Below are 23721 nucleotides of genomic sequence, written 5' to 3'. Positions count from 1 at the left end.
CTGTGGCCTGGGAAGGCAGTGGAGGAAGGCCCAAATGCTTGGGCCCTGCACTCGCATGGGAGACCAGGAGAAGCACCTGGTTCCTGCTTTGGATCGGCATGGAGCGCTGATCCGAAGCCAGGAACCAGGTGCTTCTCCTAGTCTCCCATGCAGGTGCAGGGCCCAAGCACTTGGGCCATCCTCCACTGCCTTCCCGGGCCACAGCAGAGAGCTGGCCTGGAAGAGGGGTAACCGGGACTAGAACCCGGTGTGCGGCACTTTAGGCGGAGGATTAGCCTATTGAGCCACGGCGCAGACCTCAAGTGATTTTTGATAAGCATGTCAACAGTACTCAAAAATGGGAAACAACAAATGGTGCTGAGACAACTGGATGAGCACATGGAAAACAGACTGATGTCTACATGTGATATCTACCTCACATTGTATTCCAAAATGAACTCAAAATGCACAAAAGACTGAAATCTAAGAACTGGAACTATAAGTTCTTAGAAGAAAACCAAAGCTTGAGTCTTTGTGGCCATCAGGCAATGGCTTCTTATATGTATTATCCAAAAGAGAAGTGATGAAAGAAAAATATGTATAACTTGGATTTTATCCAAGTGAAAAAAAATGTATGTTAGCAAAGATATTTTCAAGATGAAAAGATAACCATGAAAATAGAAAATATTTGCAAATCATACACATAACAAGGGACTTGTACCAGAATACATAAAGAGCTATTAAAGCTAGCCATTTTAAAAATGGACCTATGATTTGAATAGGTTTTCTTTAAAGGTATATACAGGGCCAATAAGCACATGAAAAAATAAATATTTACCATCATTAGTCACCAGAGAAATGAAAATCAGAACTAAATGAACGAATACTTCATACCCACTCGGATGGCTCATTAAAAAAACAGACATTAACAAGGTTGGGAATGATGTGGAGAAATTAAAACCTTCAAACATTGCTGCTGGGATTGTAAAATGGTGCAACCACTGTGGAAAACAACTTGGTAGTTTCTCAAAATAGTAAACATACACCTACCATAAGGGCCAGTGCTTCTACTACTCTAAGTATACACCCAAGGGAAAAACAAACACATTCACACAAAAATTTGATTATGAATGTTCACAGCATATCATAATAGCCAACAAGTGGAAACAACCCAAACATTCAACTAATGAACTAATAAAATGTGGTATAATTACATGTTATATTATTTGGCAATTAAAAACAAAAGAATGAAGTACACGTTATACATTCTATAATATGAATGATCCTTGAAATTATTATGCTACTGAAAGAAACCAGCACAGAAGGTCACAAGTTGTAATGTTCTGAAATTGGATAGTGGAGATGATTTGCATAGCCTTCTGAATACGCTGAAACTTACTCAACTGAAAATTTAAACATGAGTTTTATGGTATATAACTATCTCAATAAAGCTGTTATTTGAAAATAATTTTAGGGGCCCAGTACTGTGGCGTAGTGGGTAAAGCCACCACCTACAGTGCTGACAACCCATAAGGGCACTGGTTCAAGTCCCAGCTGCTCCACTTCCGATCCAGCTCTCTGCTATGGCCTGGGAAAGCAGAAGATGGCCCAAGTGCACCCACGTGGGAGACCCGGAAGAAGCTATGCATTAATGAAGAGAATAGACCAAATAAGGCCCTGAGATTCTTAAAACCTTAGGATCTCACTTATAATTTATTCTTAATTATTTTGAAAGCCATACTCAGAGATCAAGATTCTGTGAATAAACAAAAACTGACAGGTAGACCTAAAAATATCTTTTGAATGATTTTTACCTCCTCCATTAAACCTTTATCAATGGTGCTTTATAGAAGAAAAAACAAAATATACAATTTGAGTTTCCCCTCTTTACTTTTAATAACCAACTGATAAAATAAAAATGTGAGACTCAGTTTACCAATAATATTCATAGATTAAGACAAATTGCTCCGTAAGTTAACCTCCCAGATAATGTTTCACATTTCTTTGCTTACATTCTCCAGTTTCAAACACAGCTTGAAATGACTTCATTATTTAAATACTGACCTTTAAAACTCTGCTAAAATCCTCAACTACCAAAAATGATTTTAAGAATTACATTCAAATTACCTTAGGCATTCAATCATGCGAGAAGCAATTTTCTTCCGCCGCATCATGCTGAATACCCATATTCTACTGATCCCACAGATTGCAGGCTCTGGCAACGTTGAACAGCACCAGGCTTTCTGCCTTTCAAATCTGACTTTTTCTTCTTCTGACCGGATAACTGGAAGTTTCTCTTCTATAACTCTGTAGCCCTAGAGGTGTCAAAATTGCAAGTGTTCAAGTGAGAATATTAGTTGGCACTGATCTTGTTGAGGACACTACATTTGTCTGACACTGTAGCAAACTATGGGGACTCTTACACATTCACTCTGATTTTCAGAAAACAGACAAACCTTAATCTACATTTTGTTTTTATTCACTTACTGGTTATAAAACCGTGAGAGAAAGTCACCTGATTTTCTACACTTTGGGTTCCTCACTAACAGGCTGGGGACATCATCTCTCCTTCTGAAAGACTGCATATAGTAACACATTCAAAGAGAATCTTGCCAGTATGAGTGGCCCACAACAAGAGTTGTAAGTACGATCTACCTCCTGCATTCTAAGGATCAGCAAAAGCACACAGTTAAGAGCCCAGTAGTAATGTCAGTGTTCTGTGAAACTGGGGTTCTTGGATTCACAGCTATGCAAGAACTAAGAACAGGGATGGCAGAGAAATCAACAGTTTACAGCAGTCCTTTCTCCGCACTTCCGCACTCCAATTTCTAGAAAAAAAAAAGCTTTCAAAAACACACATCTCCTTGCCAAGCTAGTTGTCAAAAATCAAGACCAGTCTTCTCATGGGACAAAGCACAAAACTTAAAAGTAGTTAGACGGGCCTGCGCCATGGCTCACTAGGCTAATCCTCCACCTGCGGCGCCAGCACCCCAGGGTCTAGTCCCGGTTGCTCCTCTTCCAGTCCAGCTCTCTGCTGTGGCCCGGGAGTGCAGTGGAGGATGGCCCAAGTGCTTGGGTCCCTGCAACGACATGGGAGACTAGGAGGAAGTACCCAGCTCCTGGCTTCGGATTGGCATAGTGCCGGCCGTAGTGGTCATTAGGGGAGTGAACCAACGGAAAGAAGACCTTTCTCTCTGTCTCTCTCTCTCTGTCTACAACTGTACCTGTCAAAAAAAAAAAAAAAAAAAAAAGGCAGTGAGACAACACAATTAAAAGTTAACAAAAAAGGCTGACATGATGGCACAGAGGGTTAATTCACCACCAGCATCCCACATGAGCACTGGTTCAAGTCTCAGCTGCTCTACTTCCGATCCAGCTCTCTGCTAATACCTCTGGGAAACCAGCCAAAGAGCTCAATTGCTTGAGCCCCTGTCACCAGATGGGAGTTCTAGGCTCCTGGATTTGGCCTGGCTCAGTCCAGGCCGTTGCAGCCATTTGGGGAGTAAACCATCAGATAGAAGCTCTCTCGCTCACCTTCTCTCCTCCCTCTCAAACTCTGACTTTCAAATAAATAAATAAATCTTAAAAAAAAAAAAAAAAGTTAACAAAACCCCAAACATTACATGACTATCTTCAAGCCTAAACACTTCTACAAGTAATTTTTTGAAGCAGATGGAAAAGAAATTAAACCCAAGTTTGTACTGAATAAAATTAACTCAATCTCAGTATGGCAAGCTTTTATGAGTTACCTATTTACACCAAATTCACATCTTACAACTACCTTACTTGCTAATTATTTCAATTTTATCATAGCAAGATTTTTCAGAGCTACATAATTTCAGGCTTAATTTTTAATACACATAGCTCAACATATAGAAATAAATTCAGACTTGTTTTGACTTTTTACTTTATTAGGAAGTTTTGGGGCTGGCACTGTGGTGCAGTGGGTTAAAGCCCTGGCCTGAAGCACTGGCATCCAACTACTTGAGCCATGACCTGCTGCCTCCCAGGGTGTACATTAATATGAAGAACAACAACAGAGCCAGGACTCAAACTCAGGCACTCCAGTATGGGCTGCTGGCATCTCAAGTGTAGTCTTAACCACTGTGCCAAATGCCACCTCTGCACGCAGTTATTACTATGCTAAAACGTAACAACTAACAGTGTTACATACAATCTACACACATACAATCTACACTGAACTCATGAGAAGAATGCAGTTGAGGGGCCAGTGTTGGCATGCAGTGGCTTAAGTCTTGCCTGTGATGCCAGCATCCCATGTGTGTGCCAGCTCATGTCCTGATGGCTCTACTTCCAATCCAGCTCCTCATTAAAGTGAGCAAAAGATGGCCCAAGTGCTTAGACTCCTGTACCCACAAGGAAGACCTAGATGAAGCTCCTGGTTCCTGCTTTCAGCCTGGCCTAGCCCTGGCCATTCTGTCCATTTGGGGAATAAACCACCAGATGGATGATTTCTCTTTCTGTGTCTTTCCTTCTCTCTGTAACTCTGCCTTTCAAATAAATAATTTTTTTAAAAGAATGCAGCTGAAAGAATTCAGGTATATCTCCAACTAGGCATAATTAGAGAATCTAGAAGCTTCTGTTTTCTTAAGTTGGTCTGTTACTGTATCAACATTTATATGTGAACAAATCCCTTGCTGTGATTTTACTGCTTATTCTTTATACAGCTTGGCTTCTAAACACAAGCTATGCATTTAGAGCTCAACCAAAGAAGTGGTAATCTATCCCAGGGGTGACCAAACTTCCTATAAGAGCCTAATAGTGTTAGTCTGTGTCTTAACCATTCAACTCTGCCTGTGTAGTGAAAGCAGCTACATACAAATATGTAAGCAAATGGGTGTGGCTGTGTCACAACAACTTTAAAAAAAAAAAAAAACAATATTGGGGCCGACTCCATGGTGCAGCAAGTTAAAAGCCCCAGCCTACAGCGCCAGCAACCCATATGGGCACCAATTTGAATCTCAGTTGCTTCACTTCCAATCCAGCTTCCTGCTGGTATGTCTGGGAAAGAAGCGGAGGATGGCCCATGTCCCTGGGCCCCTGCACCCACATGGGAGACCCAGAAGCTCCTGGCTCCTGGCTTCAGATCAGCTCAGCTCTGGCCATTTGTGGAGTGAACCAGTGGATGGAAGATCTCTCTCTCTCTCTCTAACTCTTTCAAATAAATAAAATAAATCTTGGGGGGAAAAAAAAAAAAAAAAAAAGGTATGTTTGTTTGACTGGCAATGGCTTAACCTGCTGCACCACAATGCCTGGCCCACAATTTTATTTACAAAAAGGTGCCATATTTTGCCTGCTTTAGTTTGCCTACTTTTGAATTATTCCAATGCTAGAGGGGTTAAGAAACCTATTACTAGTAACCAACATGGGAACTTCCTAGATAAATTTTAGCTGTACCTGCCATTCTGTAAGGTTCTTATCTGACTAACTTGAGAGCCTAACTGCCACACAAGACCCAACTCTACCATAGTGAAAACATCACACATGGAAATTCTTATATTCACACCTTCCTTACGTAAAATGTGGACAAATTTATTTAGATTGTGTTACTCAAGGTTACAGAGTAAACTCATCAAATATCAAACTACTTTCTATTCCATAGTAGTGATTAGATAATAGTATCCTAATTCAAAAAGCTGCAAGAATGGATTTTCAATGTTCTCAGCACAAACAGTAAAGCTTGAGGGGCTAGCCATGATTATCCTGATTTACATAGTGTCTACATGTACAGAAACACTGCATGCTACCATATGAACATGTGCAATTATGTATTAATTACAAATACTCCACTACTAATGAATACTCTTTAAAATCACTTACCCACTGAATATGTTCTGCAATTAGGCAGCCAACTACTTTTTTGTCATTTGAAATGAAGAGAAGTGTTTTAGTTCTGGAATAGCACATTAACGGTGCCTGCTGGAAACCTAAATCATTATCAACCATCTCTCTAATCTCGTCAACCTGCCAAATAAAGAACAGTAACTTTTAAAACACTGAAAGCACTGTATAGACATAACAATATACTACTTCCATTCAGTAAGTTGAGTACATTATTCTAAGCAAGGACATTCTCTAAACAGTTATTTTGGATGACTATAGGGATCAACAGCTGGTTTTTTTTTTAAAAATTAATTTATTTACATATATGAAAGGTAGAGTAACACAGAGAAAAGACATAACAAAAAAAGGGTATATTCATTTGAAAAGCAGAGTGACAGAGATTCCAACTGTTAGTTTACTACCCAAATTCTGGAGCTAGGCCAGGACAAACCGAGGAGCCTAAAACTCCATCTGTGACTCCCAACATGGGCGGCAGGGCTCCAAGTACTTGGGCCACCCCCTGCTGCTTTCTTGGGCCCAAAAGCACGGAACTGGGTGGGAAGCAGAGCCACTGGAACTCAAACCAGCACTCCAATATGGGATGCCAGCATCTCTAACAGTGGCTTCACCTGTAGCCCCACAACGCCACAGCCATCTTCCTAAATCTAAATTAGCATCCTCATTGCTAAAATGAAGAGCACTTAAAGGAAAGAAACTCATGTTGACGTCCTATCACTGTTACGTGGGCCAGACATTCTACAAGGCACTTGATGAATATTATCTCATTTAAATCCAACATCTCTTGGAGGTTTATGGTTCAATTTACATGTGAAAGAAATAAAACAGCAGTTAAGACAATTTTCCATGTCAAATATTAGCATCCAGAAATCAAGAAGCAGAGATTTGAACTCTAAATGTTAATACTCATATGGCTTCTTCCATATATGGCTTCAAACATGGTTAAGTTCAAACTTTTGTAGGCACTCAAACATTAATTCCTTCTCCAGTTAAAGAATCCTACAAATATTCAGTCCAATAAAGATTGTTTGAGCTACTAAGCTCATACCTCTGACATGCAGAATGTCATGCAACACATCCTTTATTCACTAAAGAAGATTCAAATTCCCTTAATCGTTAATAACATCCTACAACTCCTGATTTAGTTCCTAAACACAACTTGCTCACAATTCCCTAGCTTTTAATTTTTAACCTATTATGGGTTACTAACTAGCAATAAACTAAACTGCAGCTTATAAAGATTTGGCCTTGAGAAACTAAAATGAGGATATCAGCATTTACTAAAGATTCTTAGTGAAGCAGGTAAAGCCACTGCTAGCAGCACTAGTATCTTTTATGAGCGCCAGTTCTTGTCCTGGCTGCTCCACTTCTGATCCAACTCCCTGCTAATGGCCTGGGAAAAGCAGCGGAAGATGGCCCACGTATTTGGGCCTGTATCACGTAAGTGGAAGACTGGATGGAAAGACTTCAGCCTAACCTAGCCCTGGCCCTTGCGGCCATCCAGTGGATGGAAGGTCCCTACCCAACCCTGTCCCAGATCGCTACCTCTCTATAACTCCAAATTTCAAATAATTAAATAATTTCTCATTTAGTCAGTCATTGGTTCAACAAGTATTTGTATGCAATGATAAATGTTTCAAATACAAGAAAGTTTGGGTATGTTTATGTGGCATTCTAAATGCTACAGTCTACACTATTAGGCACTGGCAATATGAAGACTTGTTTGGGTATCTGGGATTGTCCAGGCATACACGGGGCGTAAAGTCAGGAAACACAGGAAAAATGTCTATGTTAAATGTAATGTTCAGCTACATTTTCAAATAATATGTACAAAATGTCTCCCATCAGCCCATTAAGGTGAAGTATTCCTAAATGTAAAGAGGTCAACTATTAATCTAAAAAAGAAAAAGAGTATAATAAACATTTCATTGTGCTTCCAGACATTTTGGACATAGTTAGTGTAATTATTTGAGTTTCACAAGTAACAACTGGACCTGGTGCTTATATAAGAAGAATTTCTTTGGGCTTGCATTGTGGTGTAGTAGATTAAGCCTCCACTTGCAATGCTGGCATCCTATATGGGCGCCAGTTCACGGATGCTCCGCTTCTGATCCAGCTCCCTGCAAATGCACCTGGGAAAACAGCACAAGATGGCCCAAGTACTTGGGCTCCTGCAGCCATGAAGGAGACCTGGAAGAAGCTCTAGGCTCCTGGTTTTGGCCTGGCCCAGCCCTGCCTGTTTCAGTCACTTGGGAAGGGATGGATGATTGTACACTTTGTACTCTACCTCTGTCTCTCCTCCTCTGTCTCTAACTCTGCCTTTCAAATAAATAAAATATAAAGCTTAAATTAAAAAAGGAACTTCTGATAAAATGATCCAGAGATTGAAGGGAAACATACCAAGGATATTACTTAAAAATGTAGTTGACATATTACTTAAAAGTAAATTTACTCAATGTTCCTGACTTTGAAGATACTCTGTGACAAAATGGTTGCAAGCTTTGTTATCTCTCTGGTTCATTTCTCAACACATCAAATTCTCTGAACCCTTATGATATGGAACTCTAAACTGGACTAACACCTGGCTGACAGCAGGTAAAGGAATTTTCTTTACATTTTCTACATTACATTGATAAATCAGGACATACTTTTTTCCTTCTCTAAAACACTACATGATTACCTCAAGTTTAATTTGTTTTATGATGACTTAATGCTAAATCCCCTTCTGTAATAATTTTATTTATTTGGAAGACAGAGTTAGAGACATACACATACACAAACACACACACATAGTGAAATCTCCCAATCACTGGTCCACTCCCTAAATGGCTGTAACAGCCAGAAGTGGGCTGGACTGAAGCCAGGGACCAGGAGTTTCCTCCAGGTACCCCACATGAATGCAAGGGGCCCAAGCACTTGGGCCATCCTCCACTGCTTTCCTAGGTGCATTAGCAGGAAGCTTGATCCTAAACCAACACCCATATGGGGATGCAGGCACTGCAAGCCAGTCCCTGTAATAAACTTTTATTCAGAAATTCACTCTCAGAATGAAACTTATTTTATTAATTTTAATTTTCTAAATTATTATAAATCAAAAAAGTATTTGAAAGGCAGAGCAACAAAGAGAGGAAGAGATGGAAACAGAGAAAGAGAGCAAGATCTTTCTTCCAGTCACTGGTTCACTCCCTAAATGGCCACCACAGTCAGGTCTGGGACAGTCTAAAGCAAGGAACCAGGAATTCCATCCTGGTCTCCCACATGGGTGACAGGGGCCCAAGGACTTGGGTCATCTGCAGCCTTCTCAGGAGCATTAGCGGGAAGCTGGATCAAAAACAGAGCAACTGGGAATCAAACCAGCATTCCAACATGGGATGCTGGCATCACAAGCAGTGGCTAACCGACTACACCAACCCTATAATTCAACTAACTGACATTCTGATTCTTGAAATCACATATGTGACATCATTCATTAACTGAACAGTTTCATCAAATTAGTGATAATACTGGGTCATAACCAATTCATCAAAATTCATTTCACAAATTCTGAATACACTACAAAATCTAACGTAATTTTTCAATTGAGCTGTATTCTTTAAATGCCAATTTCCTGTTTTCAGGATTGGTGTTGAAATGTGCTTTGCCAGCTATGTGTTTTCTTCTTATAATTAGCTGTAAAATGGAATACTTTTATATAAAGTTTCACTGGGAATTTACCTTTTTCAAGGCATACTTTGGGTCTTCAGGAAGAACCATTATTATCCTGCCATCAGGGTACTCAGCCAGAATCCTTTCTTTTTTCCAGCCCTAGATGTAAAAAGGGATAAATTATATGTATATTTTATTCATCATACCCATGTACAAGGGGAAAAGTATGTCAATTTGTCTAAAAAATGGCAAACATGGAAAAATATATACTCATTAATAAGGCATGATAAATCAGCTATTTTGTTAGCATACAAAAGGTACAAAGCAAGCTAATTTCTCTCCACTACTCAGATATATGTATATATATATATATGTGTATATAATGCCACAAAAATATTTCTAATTTGTTACTTCCCATCTTAAATTTTGAAAATCACACATCAAAAGCAAGCCCCTTAAAGTCAGTGATTGCCAGAGCCTATCTCAGATTCCTGATATAAAAATTAAACTCTTAAAAGTTCTTTGGAACATGGTTACCTCCACAAACACACACTCATAGTTCTATGTCTGGCATGCCAAAGACCTCCAGGAGGTTTTACATGAACTGATTTGCATGCAGTAGCCCAGTATGAAAGGAACAGTTTTTATTTTTATTGATCACAACTATCAAAGCCACAAGAAGGAGACTATAAAAAATATAACTACCTTCTAAGAATCTAATAGGGAAGGAGAGGCTACGTTGTGTGTATCTGAAGTTAAACATACTCAAAAAAAGAGAGGTAATAAACTCTTCTTCAGATCCACACTCGTGGTGATTAATGAGCAGAACCTGCATGAAAAAAAACAAAACAAAACAAAAGCCACTTAAATCTAGCAAGATGGGACTGAACCAGAGTTTAAAACTAGGAACTTTGAAGTTCAAAATAAGTACAGAAGGAATGAGTTGAACTAGTTGCTCCATGTCTTACCCAACCAACTTTACATAAAAAAAAAAAAAAAGTATTTTGAGAAGCATTTTGTACTTCTATTAGATAAAGTCATCATCTTTCTTCTGATAGATTTCTGCTGAGAACATAAAAGCTCAATGAAACTCAGAAAAAGATAACTACATTAAAAACAAAACAAAACAAAACAAAACAAAAAAAAACCACTATAACAAGCCTGAAAGGAGGCTGGTTTTCTCACACACTCTAGAATGGATATTTTGGAGGGGAGCAGGATCTTAGGTAGAGACAAAATCCTGGTAAGAAACTTGGTAAATATAACAATTAGATTAAAGTATTTAAAATAAAACTTTAAAAATCCAAAATGCTTTTTATAAAATAGAACATCCAAAGGAAAAGTAAAATTCAGTGATAAAAACTAATTATGATGGCAAAATAGTCTCAAGAACTGTAAAGAAAGGAGCTGGAACAGAAGCCAAAGTCCTTTTCTTAATAATAAACTGAATCTGAACCACATACAGATCTGAATATAGGCACACAATTTTTAAAAGACATAAAAGATAGCTCTATAAAAAAGTTTACATTAAGATACTTTTAGAAAAAACTTTTAAATGAACCTATTTTCAATAAAATGAAAATGGAAGTTTTACACTTAAAAATCAAATTATAATTCAATGAAGAACTAGAAATAGAAATTTATGTAACTACAAGTTACAAGAAAGTCGTTATGTCCTGGAAAGTCGTTATGTCCTGGAATGAATTAAAAACTATTTTCCTATTAATTGCCTTTAATAAAAACTTAATGCTGACCTCATGTTGCATAACACAGACATTAGACAAATTATTTTCCTTTACTAACTTTGTAACACAAAACTTTTTCTTGAAACAACTTGAGATTTGCATGCTCATGCAGAAAATTTTATCCTAATTGGATCTGATACAATGTTATGTTTTAAATACTATTATTTCTTCAGGTATGAAATCAAAGGTCTTTACATCTGTGAAGCAGGAATTGCAAAAAGGCAGAATTACTATTACTTAGATTTCTAATATTCATGAAAGTGGCATGTTTTAGTGGAAAAAAAGAATTTTAATAGTTTTAGAGTAAAAAAAGTTCAGGGCTTAGATTCTTATTATTGGTAGGTATCAGATGTATGGCCTTGAGCAAAACACTGGAACTCTGGTTTTTTTAGTTTGCTTGCTTTTTGTTGTTTATGTTTGTTTGAAGATTTATTTATTTGAAAGGCAGAGTCATAGAGATAGAGAGAGGGAGGGAGAGAGAGAGATTTTCCATCTGCCAATCGGCAGCAATAGCCGGGGCTGGGCCAGGCCAAAGACAGAAGCTAGAAACTTCTTCGGGGGCTCCCACGTGGGTGCAGGGGCCAATACACTCGGGCCATCTTCTGATGCTTTCCCAGAGGTATTAGCAGGGTGCTAGTTGGGAAGCGGAGCAGCCAGGACAGGAACTGATACCCACATGGGATGCAGTATTGTAGGTGGTGGCTTAACCCACTATGCCACAGCACCAACCCCTGACCTCTGTTTTCTCATCTATGTGATCGGCAGAATGGCTGTTACCAATGGGCTATAATTAAAAGGACTGCTCACACAGAGTTGCCCAGATACCAGCAATGCCATTTTCCCCTCCTCCAGTATCAAACTATGATCAATGCACTACCTTAAGAAAACACAGCCAATCAATAAAATACCCTTAAAGCTAAATACAACAACACATTCAATTCATGGACAAAACAAAGATTAAAGAACCAAATAAAATACTCAAGATATTTATATGCCTCAGACGCAGTTAACACTTTACTGGTCTCAAAAATCACATCACCATTGATTTTAGCCACTTGAAATTGAGGCAGAGGTGGAAGGTATTGATTGGTATATAAATTTTTTTTTTTTTTTTTTGGACAGGCAGAGTGGACAGTGAGAGAGAGAGAGACAGAGAGAAAGGTCTTCCTTTGCTGTTGGTTCACCCTCCAATGGCCGCTGCAGCCGGCGTGCTGCGGCCCGTGCACCGCACTGATCTGATGGCAGGAGCCAGGTACTTATCCTGGTCTCCCAGGACTTGGGCCATCCTCCACAGCAGAGAGCTGGCCTGGAAGAGGGGCAACCGGGACTGAATCCGGTGCCCCGACCGGGACTAGAACCCGGTGTGCCGGCGCCGCAAGGTGGAGGATTAGCCTAGTGAGCCGCGGCGCCGGCGGTACATAAATCTTTAAAAACAAAACAAATATCACTATCAAATACCGCAAGGGAAAAAGAGATGGAGAGGGAACATTTAGACTAAATGTCTAATGTATGCAAAGTAAAGGCAACCACGTAGCCACAGTGCACTTACACTTCTCACCTTTAGCTCTTAACAAGTCACACATATCCCTCTGCTTAACAAGGAGTATTTCTAAAACCCAAATTTTCTTTTTTATTTTTTCTAAGATTTATTTATTTGAAAGGCAGAGTTACAGAAAGAGGGAAAGACAGAGACAAATCTCCCACCAACTAGCTTACTTCCCAAATGGCAGCAGCCACCAGTAACTGCCAGAGCTGAACTGGTTGGAAGCCAGGGTCTTCTTCCAGGTCTCCCATGTGGGCACATGGGCCCAAGTACTTAGGCCATCTCATGCTTCTTTCCCAAGCACATTAGCAGAGAGCTGTATTTGAAGTGGAGAAATCAGGACTCAAGCCAGAGCCCATAAGGGATGCCGGAGCCACAGGCAAAGGCTTTACTTGCTATGCCACAATGCCGGCCTGCAAAATCCAAATTTCCTTAATTCACCCATCTGGCTGCTTGAAATGCACAAACTTAATAGTAATAACTTGAATTTCTAATGGCAATAATTCTTATCTTCTTACTACTGTAGTTATTCTAAGCTTTGGGATCTTCAGATCAGAAAATTTCTCCTTCTATTCCATTAAAAAAATTTTCACAACTGAAAAAATACAATGGGTGATGGACACATTGATGTATATACAATTGTGAAAATTCATCAATCACTTAAGATTTGTGCATTTAACTGTATATAAATGATATCTCTTCAAAAAAGTTTATACTAATCACTTTGAAAAAAGGTTGAGGGGCCGGTGCTGTGGCGTAGCAGGTAAAGCCACCACCTGCAGTGCCAGCATCTCAAATGGACGCTGGTTCAAGTCCCAGCTGCTCCACTTCCAATCCAGCTCTCTGCTACGGCCTGGGAAAGCAGCAGAAGATCAAGTGCTTGGGCCCCTGTGCACACATGGGAGACCTGGAAGAAGCTCCTGGCTCCTGGCTTCAGATTGGCCCATCTCTGGCTATTGTGGCCACTTGGGGAATAAATCAGTGGATCAAAGACATTCTCTCTCTCTGCTTCTGCCTCTCTATAACTGTTTTTAAAATAAATAACTAAATCTTTAAAAAAAAAAAAAGGGAAAAACATTGAGTGACAATACACATTTGAATGAACAGCTGAAGAAATAAAACCAACAACTAGCTTACAAACATCTCCAACAGGAGCCGCCTGCAGCACCAGCATCCCACATGGGCCCCATTTGTACTCTCTTACTTACCATTCAGCTCCTTGCTAATGTCCCTGGGAAAGCAGTGAAACATGGCCCAAGTGCTTAGAACCCTGCACCCACTTGGGAGACCTGGATGAAGCTCCTGACTTCAGCCTGGCCCAGACCTGGCCATTGTGGCCATTTGGGGAATGGAACCAGTGGATGGAAGCTCTCTCTCTCCATCTTTCCTTCCTTCTTTTTAACTCTCCCTTTCGAATACATAAATCTTTAAAAACAAAACAAACATCACTCACAAATACTGCAAAAGAAGAAGAGATGGAGAGGGAACATTTAGACTAAAAAGAGACTTATGAGGCCAACATTGTGTTCAAGCACTGGTTCTAGTCCTGGCTGCTCCTACTGCTAATGCTCCTGGGAAGGCAGAAGATGATGGCCTCTGCCACCCATGTGGGAGACCACGATGGAGTTCCTAGCTCTTGGCTTTAGCCTGGCTCCAGACCTGGCTGCTCCCATACAGGCGCCAGTTCGAATCCCAGCTGCTCCTTTACCAATCCAGCTCTCTGCTATGGCCTGGAAAAGCAGTAGAAGATGGCCCAAGTCCCTGGGCCCCTGAACCTGCGTGGGAGACCAGGAAGAAGCTCCTGGCTCCTGGCATGGTATTAGTGCAGCTCCAGTGAGTGCAACCAATTGGGGAGTGAACCAGCGGATGGAAGACCTCTCTCTGCCTCTCCTCTCTGTGTAACTCTTTCAAATAAATAAATAAAACTCTAAAAAAAAAAAAAAAAAAAAAAAGCAAGCAAGCAAGCTCTCTGTCTCCCCACCTCCCTCCCTCTTTTTTTTTTTTTTTTTAAAGATTATTTATTTGAAAGGTAGAGTGACAGAAAAGAAGAGACAAAGGCAGAGAGAGAGGTCTACCATCTGCTGATTCACTCCCCAAATGGCCACAATAGCCCGAGCTAGGCCACACCGAAGCCAGGAGCCAGGAGCTTCTTCTGGGTCTCCCATGTGGGTGCAAGGGCCCAAGCACTTGGGCCATTTTCTGCTGCCTTCCCAGGCACATTAGCAGGGAGCTGGATCAGGAGTGGAACAGCTGGAAATGGTGCCTATATGGGACGCCTGCACCACAGGCTGTGTGGTTTTACCCTCTGACACAGAACTGTTCCCGAATCTGCCTTTCAAATAAATAAACCTTAAAAAAAAGCGGGGGGGGGGGGGGGGGGGAGGAATTGGCACTATGGCATATCAGGTGAAGCTGCTGCCTGCAGTACCGGTATTCCATGTGGATGCCAGTTCGAGTCCCAGCTGCTCCACTTCCAATCTAGTTCTCTGCTATGGCCTGGGAAAGCAGAGGAAGATGGTCCAAGTCCTTGGGCCCCTGCACCCACATGAGAGACCCCAAAGTAGCTCCTGGCTTCAGATCAGCATAGCTCCAGCCATTATAGCCATCTGGGGACTGAACCAGTGGATGGAAGACCTCTCTCTTCCCCACTCTGCCTCTGCCTCTCTGTAACTCTGCCTTTCAAATAAATAATCTTTTTATTTTTTTAAAAAAAGGAAACACTTAAAAGAGAAGCTAACTGATGTACTGTATATATCTTAATTCAAACAGCACCAAAAAATGAGATATCGGGGAAATTGAATCCTGACAGAATACTTGATATTAAATAACTAGTTAACTTTTAAAAGATGTATTATATTCTCTAAAGCATTTTATGCTTTAAAAAAAAAAAAGTAGGAGCAGGCATTTGAAAATGTTCATTTCTAGGTACATATAATATTGCTTTGATAAACTTTATAAAAAAGCCTGGGGTTGAGGAATTGAAAACATGAAGGCCACCCTTTATATACTTAAACTGTTAAAAAGATTTTGAAGGTCTGGTGTTGTGGCTTAGCGGGTAAAGCCTGCTTGTGATTTTGCATTCCATACGGGTGCCACTTTGTATCCTGACTTCACTTCCCATCCAGCTCCTTGCTAATGGCCTGCGAAAAGTAGGGGAAAACAGCCCAAGTACATGGACCCCTGCCATCCACATGGGAGGCCCAGAATAAACTCCTGGTTCCTAGCTTCAGCATGGCCCAGCCACTGCCATTATGGCCATTTGAGGAATGAATCAATGGACAGAAAATCTCTGTCTCTTCCCTTCTTGTAACTCTTTCAAAATGATTTAGAAAGAAATGTGAAAAAAAATTTCTTCAGAATAAAGAACAAATGCCTTTGCTGGTGCCATGGCTCACTTGGCTAACCCTCTGCCTGCGGCACCGGCACCCGGGTTCTAGTTCTGGTTGGGGCGCCGGTTCTGTCCCGGTTGCTCCTCTTCTAGTCTCTGCTGTGGCCCAGAAAGGCAGTGGAGGATGGCCCAAGTGCTTGGGCCCTGCACCTGCATGGAAGCACCTGGCTCCTGGCTTCGGATCGACGCAGTTCCAGCCGTAGAGCCATTTTGGGGGTGAACCAACGGAAAAGGAAGACCTTTCTCTCTGTCTCTCTAACTCTGTCAAAAAAAAAAAAAAAAAAAAAAAGCCCTTAAAAGAACATGCTGAAAGAAAAGTAAATGTTCTTTTTTTGTGGGTCAGGTGTCATGGTGCTGCAGGTTAAGCTACCACTCAAGATGCCCACATCCCATACTGGCTCCTCCACTTCCAATCCAGCTTCCTACTAATGTTCCTGGGAATGTAAGGGATGATGGCCCAAGTACTCATGTAAGAAAACCAAAAGGAGTTCTGGGTTTCTAGCTTTGGCCTAACCCAGCCCTGGCTGTTAATGGTCATTTGGGGAGCGAGCTAGCAGATGAAAGATCTCTGACTATCAATCTGCCTTTCAAGTTAATAAATGTTTAAATGATTTTTCTTGAAGGTAATAATATATATTTGACAGGCAGAGTGGACAGTGAGAGAGACAGAGAGGAAGGTCTTCCTTTTTCCGTTGGTTCATCCTGCAATGGCTGCTGCGGCCGGCACACCGCGCTGATCCAAAGCCAGAAGCCAGGTGCTTCTCCTGGTCTCCTGTGTGGGTACAGGGCCCAAGTACTTGGGTCATCCTCCACTGCACTCCCTGGCCACAGCAGAGAGCCGGACTGGAAGAGGAGCAACCGGGACAGAATCCGGCGCCCCGACTGGGACTAGAACCCGGTGTGTTGGCTCTACAGGTGGAGGATTAGCCTATTGAGCCATGGCACCGACCCGGTAATAATATATAATAAGAAAATTTTCAGCGCCAGCGCCGCGGATCACTAGGCTAATCCTCTGCCTTGTGGCACTGGCACACCGAGTTCTAGTCCCAGTCAGGGCGCCAGAATCTGTCCTGGTTGCCCCTCTTCCAGGCCAGCTCTCTGCTGTGGCCCGGGAGTGCAGTGGAGGATGGCCCAAGTGCTTGGGCCCTGCACCCCATGGGAGACCAGGATAAGTACCTGGCTCCTGCCATCGGATCAGCGCGGTGCGCTGGCTGCAGCACGCCAGCCACGGCGGCCATTGGAGGGTGAACCAACGACAAAGGAAGACCTTTCTCTCTGTCTCTCTCTCTCACTGTCCACTCTACCTGTCAAAAAAAAAAAAAATTTTTTTTTCAGTAATGCTTTCTCTCTCTTTTTTTTTTTTTTAAGATTTTATTAATTTATTTGAGAGGCAGAGTTACAGACAGTGAGAGGGAAAAACAAGAGTGAAGGGTCTTCTGTCCATTGGTTCACTCCCCAAATGGCCGCAACAGTTGGAGCTGTATTGATCTGAAGCCAGGAGCCAGGAGCTTCTTCCTGGTCTCCCATGTGGGTGCAGGGGCCCAAGCACTTGGGCCATCTTCTACTGCTTTCCCAGGCCACAGCAGAGAGCTGGATCAGAAGAGGAGCAGCCAGGAATAGAACTGGCGCCCATATGGGGTGCTGGTGCCGCAGGTGGAAGATTAATCTACTGCGCCACGGTGCCGGCCCCAGTAACGCTTTCTCTTACAGACCAAATAACAATAAAGTAGAATTAAAAAAAAAATTTCTTGGGAAGGAAAACTCAATAATTTAGAGAAGTATCTATTTTTCAAAAGCTACTATCCATTCCTCAAATATCTTGGCACATGTATGTATGTATGCACATGTATATGTATATATGAACACAATAAACAAGAGGGATCTTCAAAAGTTCATAGGAAAAATCCATGCATAGATTTCAAAATTTTTTAAAGATTTACCTTATTTACTTGAGAGGCAGAGTTACAGGCAGAGGGAGAGACAGAGAGAAAGGTCTCCCATCCATTGGTTCACTCCCCAAATGGCTACAACGACCAGGGCTGGGCCAGTCTGAAGCCAGGAGCCAAGAGCTTCTTACAGTCTCCCATGTGGGGGCAAGGGCCCAAGCACTTAGGCCATCCTCCACTGCTTTCCCAGGTGCATTAGCAGGGAACTGGATTGAAAGTGGAGAAGCCAGGACTCAAACCAGAGCCCATAAAGGGATACTTTAACCTGCTGCACCATAGTGCCAGCCCCTCAAAATTCTGTGATAGGCAAAATTGGCAGTGTTAAGATATTGTTGGAGCTGGTGCTATGGCACAGCGGGTAAAGCCGCCGCCTGCAGCGCCAGCATCCTATATGGGCACCGGTTTGAGACCTGGCTGCTCCACTTCCAATTCAGCTCTCTGCTATGGCCTGGGAAAGCAGCAGAAGATGGCCCAAGTCCTTGGGACCCTGCACCTGCACGGGAGACCTGGAAGAAGCTCCTGGCTTCGGATCAGCACAGCTCCAGCCGTTTCGGTCAACTGGTGAGTGAACCAGCAGATGAAGACCTCTCTCTCTCTCTCTCTCTGCCTCTCCTCTCTCTGTATTAACTCTGACTTTCAAATAAATAAATAAATCTTAAAAAAAAAATCACTTTAGACTTAGTAAACCAATCTATTGAGCTTATCAGTATTGCTCATGATTGAAGCAACTCTGCAAAAGGTAGAGGATAAGGAGAAGACTCTTGCTAGGATAAGCAGAAACCAAAGAAAATTTTAATGGCCATAAAGCAAGCTGGCATGACAGACTGAAATCTAGAAAAGCTCTAAACACTGATAATTCTCCATCAATTCTCTCCTATGAGATATCTGCTAAGTTGGGCTATGGGGTTTTATGCCCTATGGGGTTTTAATTCCAGTCTCTGTTGGAATACGGTACCTGATGCCAACCTCAAAATATAAAAGCAGATAAGGTAAGCAGGATGGAAACTAAAAAGTCCTCCATCTACTGTCTTTCCACATTGAATTGTGTGAACAGCTATTCAAGCACCCAACTACCTCTGTGAGACCTGAGGAAGCCAGACTGGTTGAATAACAGATGCAGAACCCATGGATACAGAGGGCACACTGTATTTGGAGATGCAGCCTTTGGGAGGTCACGAAAGTGGGGTCCACTACAGGATTAGTGCCATTACTGAAGAAAAAAAAAAGATCGTTCTCTATCTGCCATGTGAAGACATAGTAAAAAGGCAGCTGTTTAGAAGCCAGGAAGAGGTCCCTCACCAGAACCCAATGATAAAAGCACCCTGACCTTAGAATTCTAGCCTCCATAACTGTGAGAAAGTGAGTTTCTATTAATAAACAAAAACAAACAAAATTTTAAAAGAATTAAACTAGAAGTTTCAACTATAACCTAATCCAGCACTTTTTTTTTTTTTTTTTTTAGGATTTTATTTATTTATTTGAGAAACAGAGTTAAAGACAAAGAGAGACAGAGAGAAAGGTCTACTATCTGCTGGATCACTCCCAAATTCCCAAATGGCCTCAACAACAGGGGCCGGGTCAGGCCAAAGACAGGCGCTTCCTCCAGTTCTCCCATGCAGGTGCAGGGGCCTAAGCATTTGGGCAATCTTCTACTGCTTTCCCAGGCCATAGCAGAGCTGGATTGCAAGAGCAGCAGCCAGGATACAAACTGTAGCCCATACGGGATGCTAACGCCACAGGCGGCTCCAGCACAATCTTAATTGCAGAAAAAAAGGGAAGGCTCTTAGGGCAAGGGAGGGGATATTAGCTATTTCATTCAGCCTATACAGCTCTTTCATGCACAATGCACAATAAAAACTTGCAAAATCAAATAAAAAGCCGGTAAAACTGCCACCTGCAGTGCTGGCATCCCATATGAACATGAGTTTGAGACCTGGCTGCTCCTCTTCTGATCCAGCTCTCTGCTATGGCCTGGGAAAGCAGTAGAAGATGGCCCAAGTGCTTGGGACCCTGCACCTACATGGGAGAACAAAAGGAAGCTCCTGGCTCCTGGCTTGGGATTGGTGCAGCTCTGGCTGTTGTGGCCATTTGGGGAGTAAACCAGCAGATGGAAGACCTCTCTCTATCTCTGCTTCTGCCTTTCTTTAACTCTGCTTTTCAAATAAATAAATAAAATCTTATTTAAAAAAGCTTCAATATTGTCAAGAGTTATATTCTTCCTGACAATGCATAGACTAAATACAATCCCAGGCAAGATCTCAGCAGGGGAGCTGGAACCGTAGCACAGTAGGTTGTAGACTCCAGCCACTTCAGATTTAGCTCCCTGCTGGTAAGCCTGGGAGGACAGCAGAAGATGGCCAAGGTCTCTGGTCTCCTGCCACCTGTGTGGGAGCCACAGAGGGAGCTCTTGGCACCTGGCTTCAGCCTGGCAAGCCAACTGGCAGATGGAAGATCTCTGTCTCTCCTTCTCTCTCCCTGTAACTCTACCTTTCAAGAACATAAAATAAATCTTTTAAAAAACCCTAAATATGGCCGGCGCCACGGCTCACTAGGCTAATCCTCCGCCTGCGGCATTGGCATCCTGGGTTCTAGTCCTGGTTGGGGCGCCGGATTCTGTCCCGATTGCTCTTCTTCCAGTCCAGCTCTCTGCTGTGGCCCAGGAAGGCAGTGGAGGATGGCCCAAGTACTTGGGCCCTTGCATCTGCATGGGAGACCAGGAGAAAGCACCTGGCTCCTGGCTTCGGATCGGCGCAGCGCGCCAGCTGTAGCAGCCATCTGGGGGGTGAACTAATGGAAGGAAGACCTTTCTCTCTGTCTCTCTTTGTCTAAATCTGCCTGTCAAAAAAAAATTTTTTTAAACCCTAAATATCAAGAACCCAAATATTAAGAATTCTTAAAACTCAGGAAGAAAGGGGCTAGCGCTGTGGCTCAGCAAGTTAAAGCCCTCGCCTAAAGCGCAGGCATCCCCTATGGGCGCCGGTTCTAGTCCCGGCTGCTCCTCTTCCGATCTAGCTCTGCTATGGCCTGAGAAAGCAGTAGAAGATGGCCCAAGTCCTTGGGGCCCTGCACCCACGTGGGAGACCTGGAAGAAGCTCCTGGCTTTGGATTGGCACATCTCTGGCTATTGCGACCATTTGGGGAGTGAACCAGTGGATGAAAGACCTCTCTCTCTCTCTGTCTCTACCTCACTCTGTAATTGTCTTTAAAATAAATAAAAATAAATCTTTAAAAAAATAAAAATAACTAAGAAAATTAATAACCTGATTTTAAAATGTGCAAAGAGGGCAATTAAGACACTCACATCAGAGTGCCTGAGTTTGAGTTCTGGGTTCAGCTCAGCTCCCAATTCCAACTTCCTACTAATACTGATCCTGGAAGGCCGCAGATGATGACTCAAGTACTTGGTTCTCTGCCACCAACGTAGGAGACATGGAATGAGATCCCAGTTCCCATGTCTGACGCTCCAGGTATTACAGGCTTTTGGGGATTGAACCAATGGAAAGGAACTCTCTCTCACAAAGGGTAGGGGTGGGAGTTTGGGGGCTAAGGAACTGAAGAGATGCCTCACCATAGACAGACAGAGGCAAATAAGCAAATGAAAAGATGCTCCACATCATATGTCATTAAGAAAATGAAAAAAAAAAGATACTATTGTATATCTAATAGAATGTCTAAAAATCTAGAACACTAGTAACACAAAAGACTGGCAAGGATGTGGAGGAAGAGAACTCTAACTGCTGGTGCAAATGCAAAATGATATCACTCAGAAAAATAATCTGGCAATTACTTAGAAAATTATAAACACACTCTTAACATAATCTATCAACCATGCTCCTTGGTATTTTCCCAAGAGTTGAGAACTTATGTTCACACAAAAAAGTTATACACGAATGCTTACAAAGAAGCTTTAGTCATAATTCTCAAAACATGGCAAAGACTAAGATGTCCTTTGGTCAGAGAATAGATAAACCACAGTTCATCCTGACAATGGAAATTATACAGCACTAAAAAGAAATGAGCTTTCAAGCCACAAAAGGACACAGGAGGGCCTTAAATGCACATTACTAAGTGAAAGAAGCCAACCTGAAAAGGTAACATACTTCATGACTCAATATGACATTCTGGAAAAGCTGAAACCCCATGGGAGACCAGGATAAGTACCTGGCTCCTGCCTTCGGATCAGCGCGGTGCGCTGGCCACAGCGCACCAGCCATGGCGGCCACTGGAGGGTGAACCAACGGCAAAGGAAGACCTTTCTTTCTGTCTCTCTCTCTCACTATCCACTCTGCCTGTCAAAAAAAAAAAAAAAAAAGACTTAACCAAAAGACCCAATGTGTGAGGATGTAAAAGAAACTCCAGAAAAAAAGTTAAAAAAAAAAAAAAGTACAAGTAAACTAAGAATAAAATGTGCTCGGGGTGTTTTAGGAACAGAAAGAAGAGCTGAGTGGAGTACATCAAGTAAGGGGGGGGGGGGTGTTATTAGCAGATGAAATTAGTGAAGCTACAGAAATGAGGCCTCTATCATTAGTAAGCAGCCTGGATCGTATTCTGCAAATGATGAGAATTCACCAAAGAATTTTAATTAGAAAAATGATATAATCTGAAGTTTTTGAAAGATCCCATTTTAGGGGAAAGGTAGGTATTTTGTCTCCAACTTCAGATTCCTGCTGATGCACACCCTGGGAGGCATAGATGATGACTCATATAGTCAGAAAATCCAGATTAAGTCCCATGTTGGGGACATTTGGGAAGTGAACCAGCAGATGTCTCGCTCTCTCAGTCTCTCAAACAAAGAAATAAAAAAAATTTAAAAATCAATGTGAAAATTCTGGAGAATAAAAGGTAGGGAAACAAAACTGCGGGACCACTGCACAGGTGACCCAAGGCAGAAATAACAGCAGCTTGGTTTTGTGGTGGGAAGGACAAAAGCGGGAGGGCCTGGAATCTGTTTTGAAGGTGAGGTTTACCAACACAAGAGGAATGCAGCAAAAAGAAAATTCAAAGATTATCCTGAAGTTTTCAACTTAAAGAAATGATTAGATGGTGGTACCATTTCTGGTACAGGGAAAAGGAGAGAAAGAACTAGTTGGAGAGATCTTTTATTTACCACTAGAACTCTCTTTAAAGATAGAAAAATTTGAAGCCGGCGCCGTGGCTCAATAGGCTAATCCTCCACCTAGCGGTGCCGGCACACCGGGTTCTAGTCCCGGTTGGGGCGCCGGATTCTGTCCCGGTTGCCCCTCTTCCAGGCCAGCTCTCTGCTATGGCCAGGGAGTGCAGTGGAGGATGGCCCAGGTGCTTGGGCCCTGCACCCCATGGGAGACCAGGAAAAGCACCTGGCTCCTGGCTCCTGCCAGGATCAGCGCGGTGCGCCGGCTGCAGCGGCGGCCATTGGAGGGTGAACCAACGGCAAAGGAAGACCTTTCTCTCTGTCTCTCTCTCTCACTGTCCACTCTGCCTGTCAAAAAAAAAAAAAAAAAAAAAAAAAAAAAAAAAAAAAAAAAGATAGAAAAATTTGTTATAACTAACATTCATATTGATTGCATTTTTCCTCTATCATGTGGCCCTTCATTTCAAAGCGAAACTTACAAGAAGTACTACTCCAACCCCATA

At 42.1% G+C, this 23721-nt stretch overlaps 1 protein-coding gene across 17 annotated transcripts in view; it reads right to left on the bottom strand.

Annotated features, from left to right (window-relative positions):
• The window catches only part of ESCO1 (establishment of sister chromatid cohesion N-acetyltransferase 1), a 67941-nt gene that overhangs the window by 2557 nt on the left and 41663 nt on the right, over positions 1 to 23721 (bottom strand). For 5 of the 17 annotated variants that reach the window (XM_051852066.3, XM_051852067.3, XM_051852065.3 and 2 more), the window contains 3 exons: positions 9556 to 9645; positions 5821 to 5964; positions 2107 to 2294 (listed from right to left, as the gene is read on the bottom strand). In XM_051852066.3, coding sequence (XP_051708026.3) covers positions 2107 to 2294; positions 5821 to 5964; positions 9556 to 9645 — 422 coding nt within the window. Of the gene's footprint in view, positions 1 to 2106; positions 2295 to 2335; positions 3204 to 5820; positions 5965 to 9555; positions 9646 to 10191; positions 10316 to 17513; positions 17866 to 23721 lie in introns of those variants that run through there. The other 12 variants (XR_016214608.1, XR_016214611.1, XR_016214612.1 and 9 more) reach the window with 7 other exon arrangements.

Source organism: Oryctolagus cuniculus, chromosome 10, assembly GCF_051225735.1.
Source record: "Oryctolagus cuniculus isolate XC-2025 breed Fujian yellow rabbit chromosome 10, ASM5122573v1, whole genome shotgun sequence".
Taxonomy (NCBI): Eukaryota; Metazoa; Chordata; class Mammalia; order Lagomorpha; family Leporidae; genus Oryctolagus; species Oryctolagus cuniculus.
This window is presented reverse-complemented; position numbering and strand designations above follow the sequence as displayed.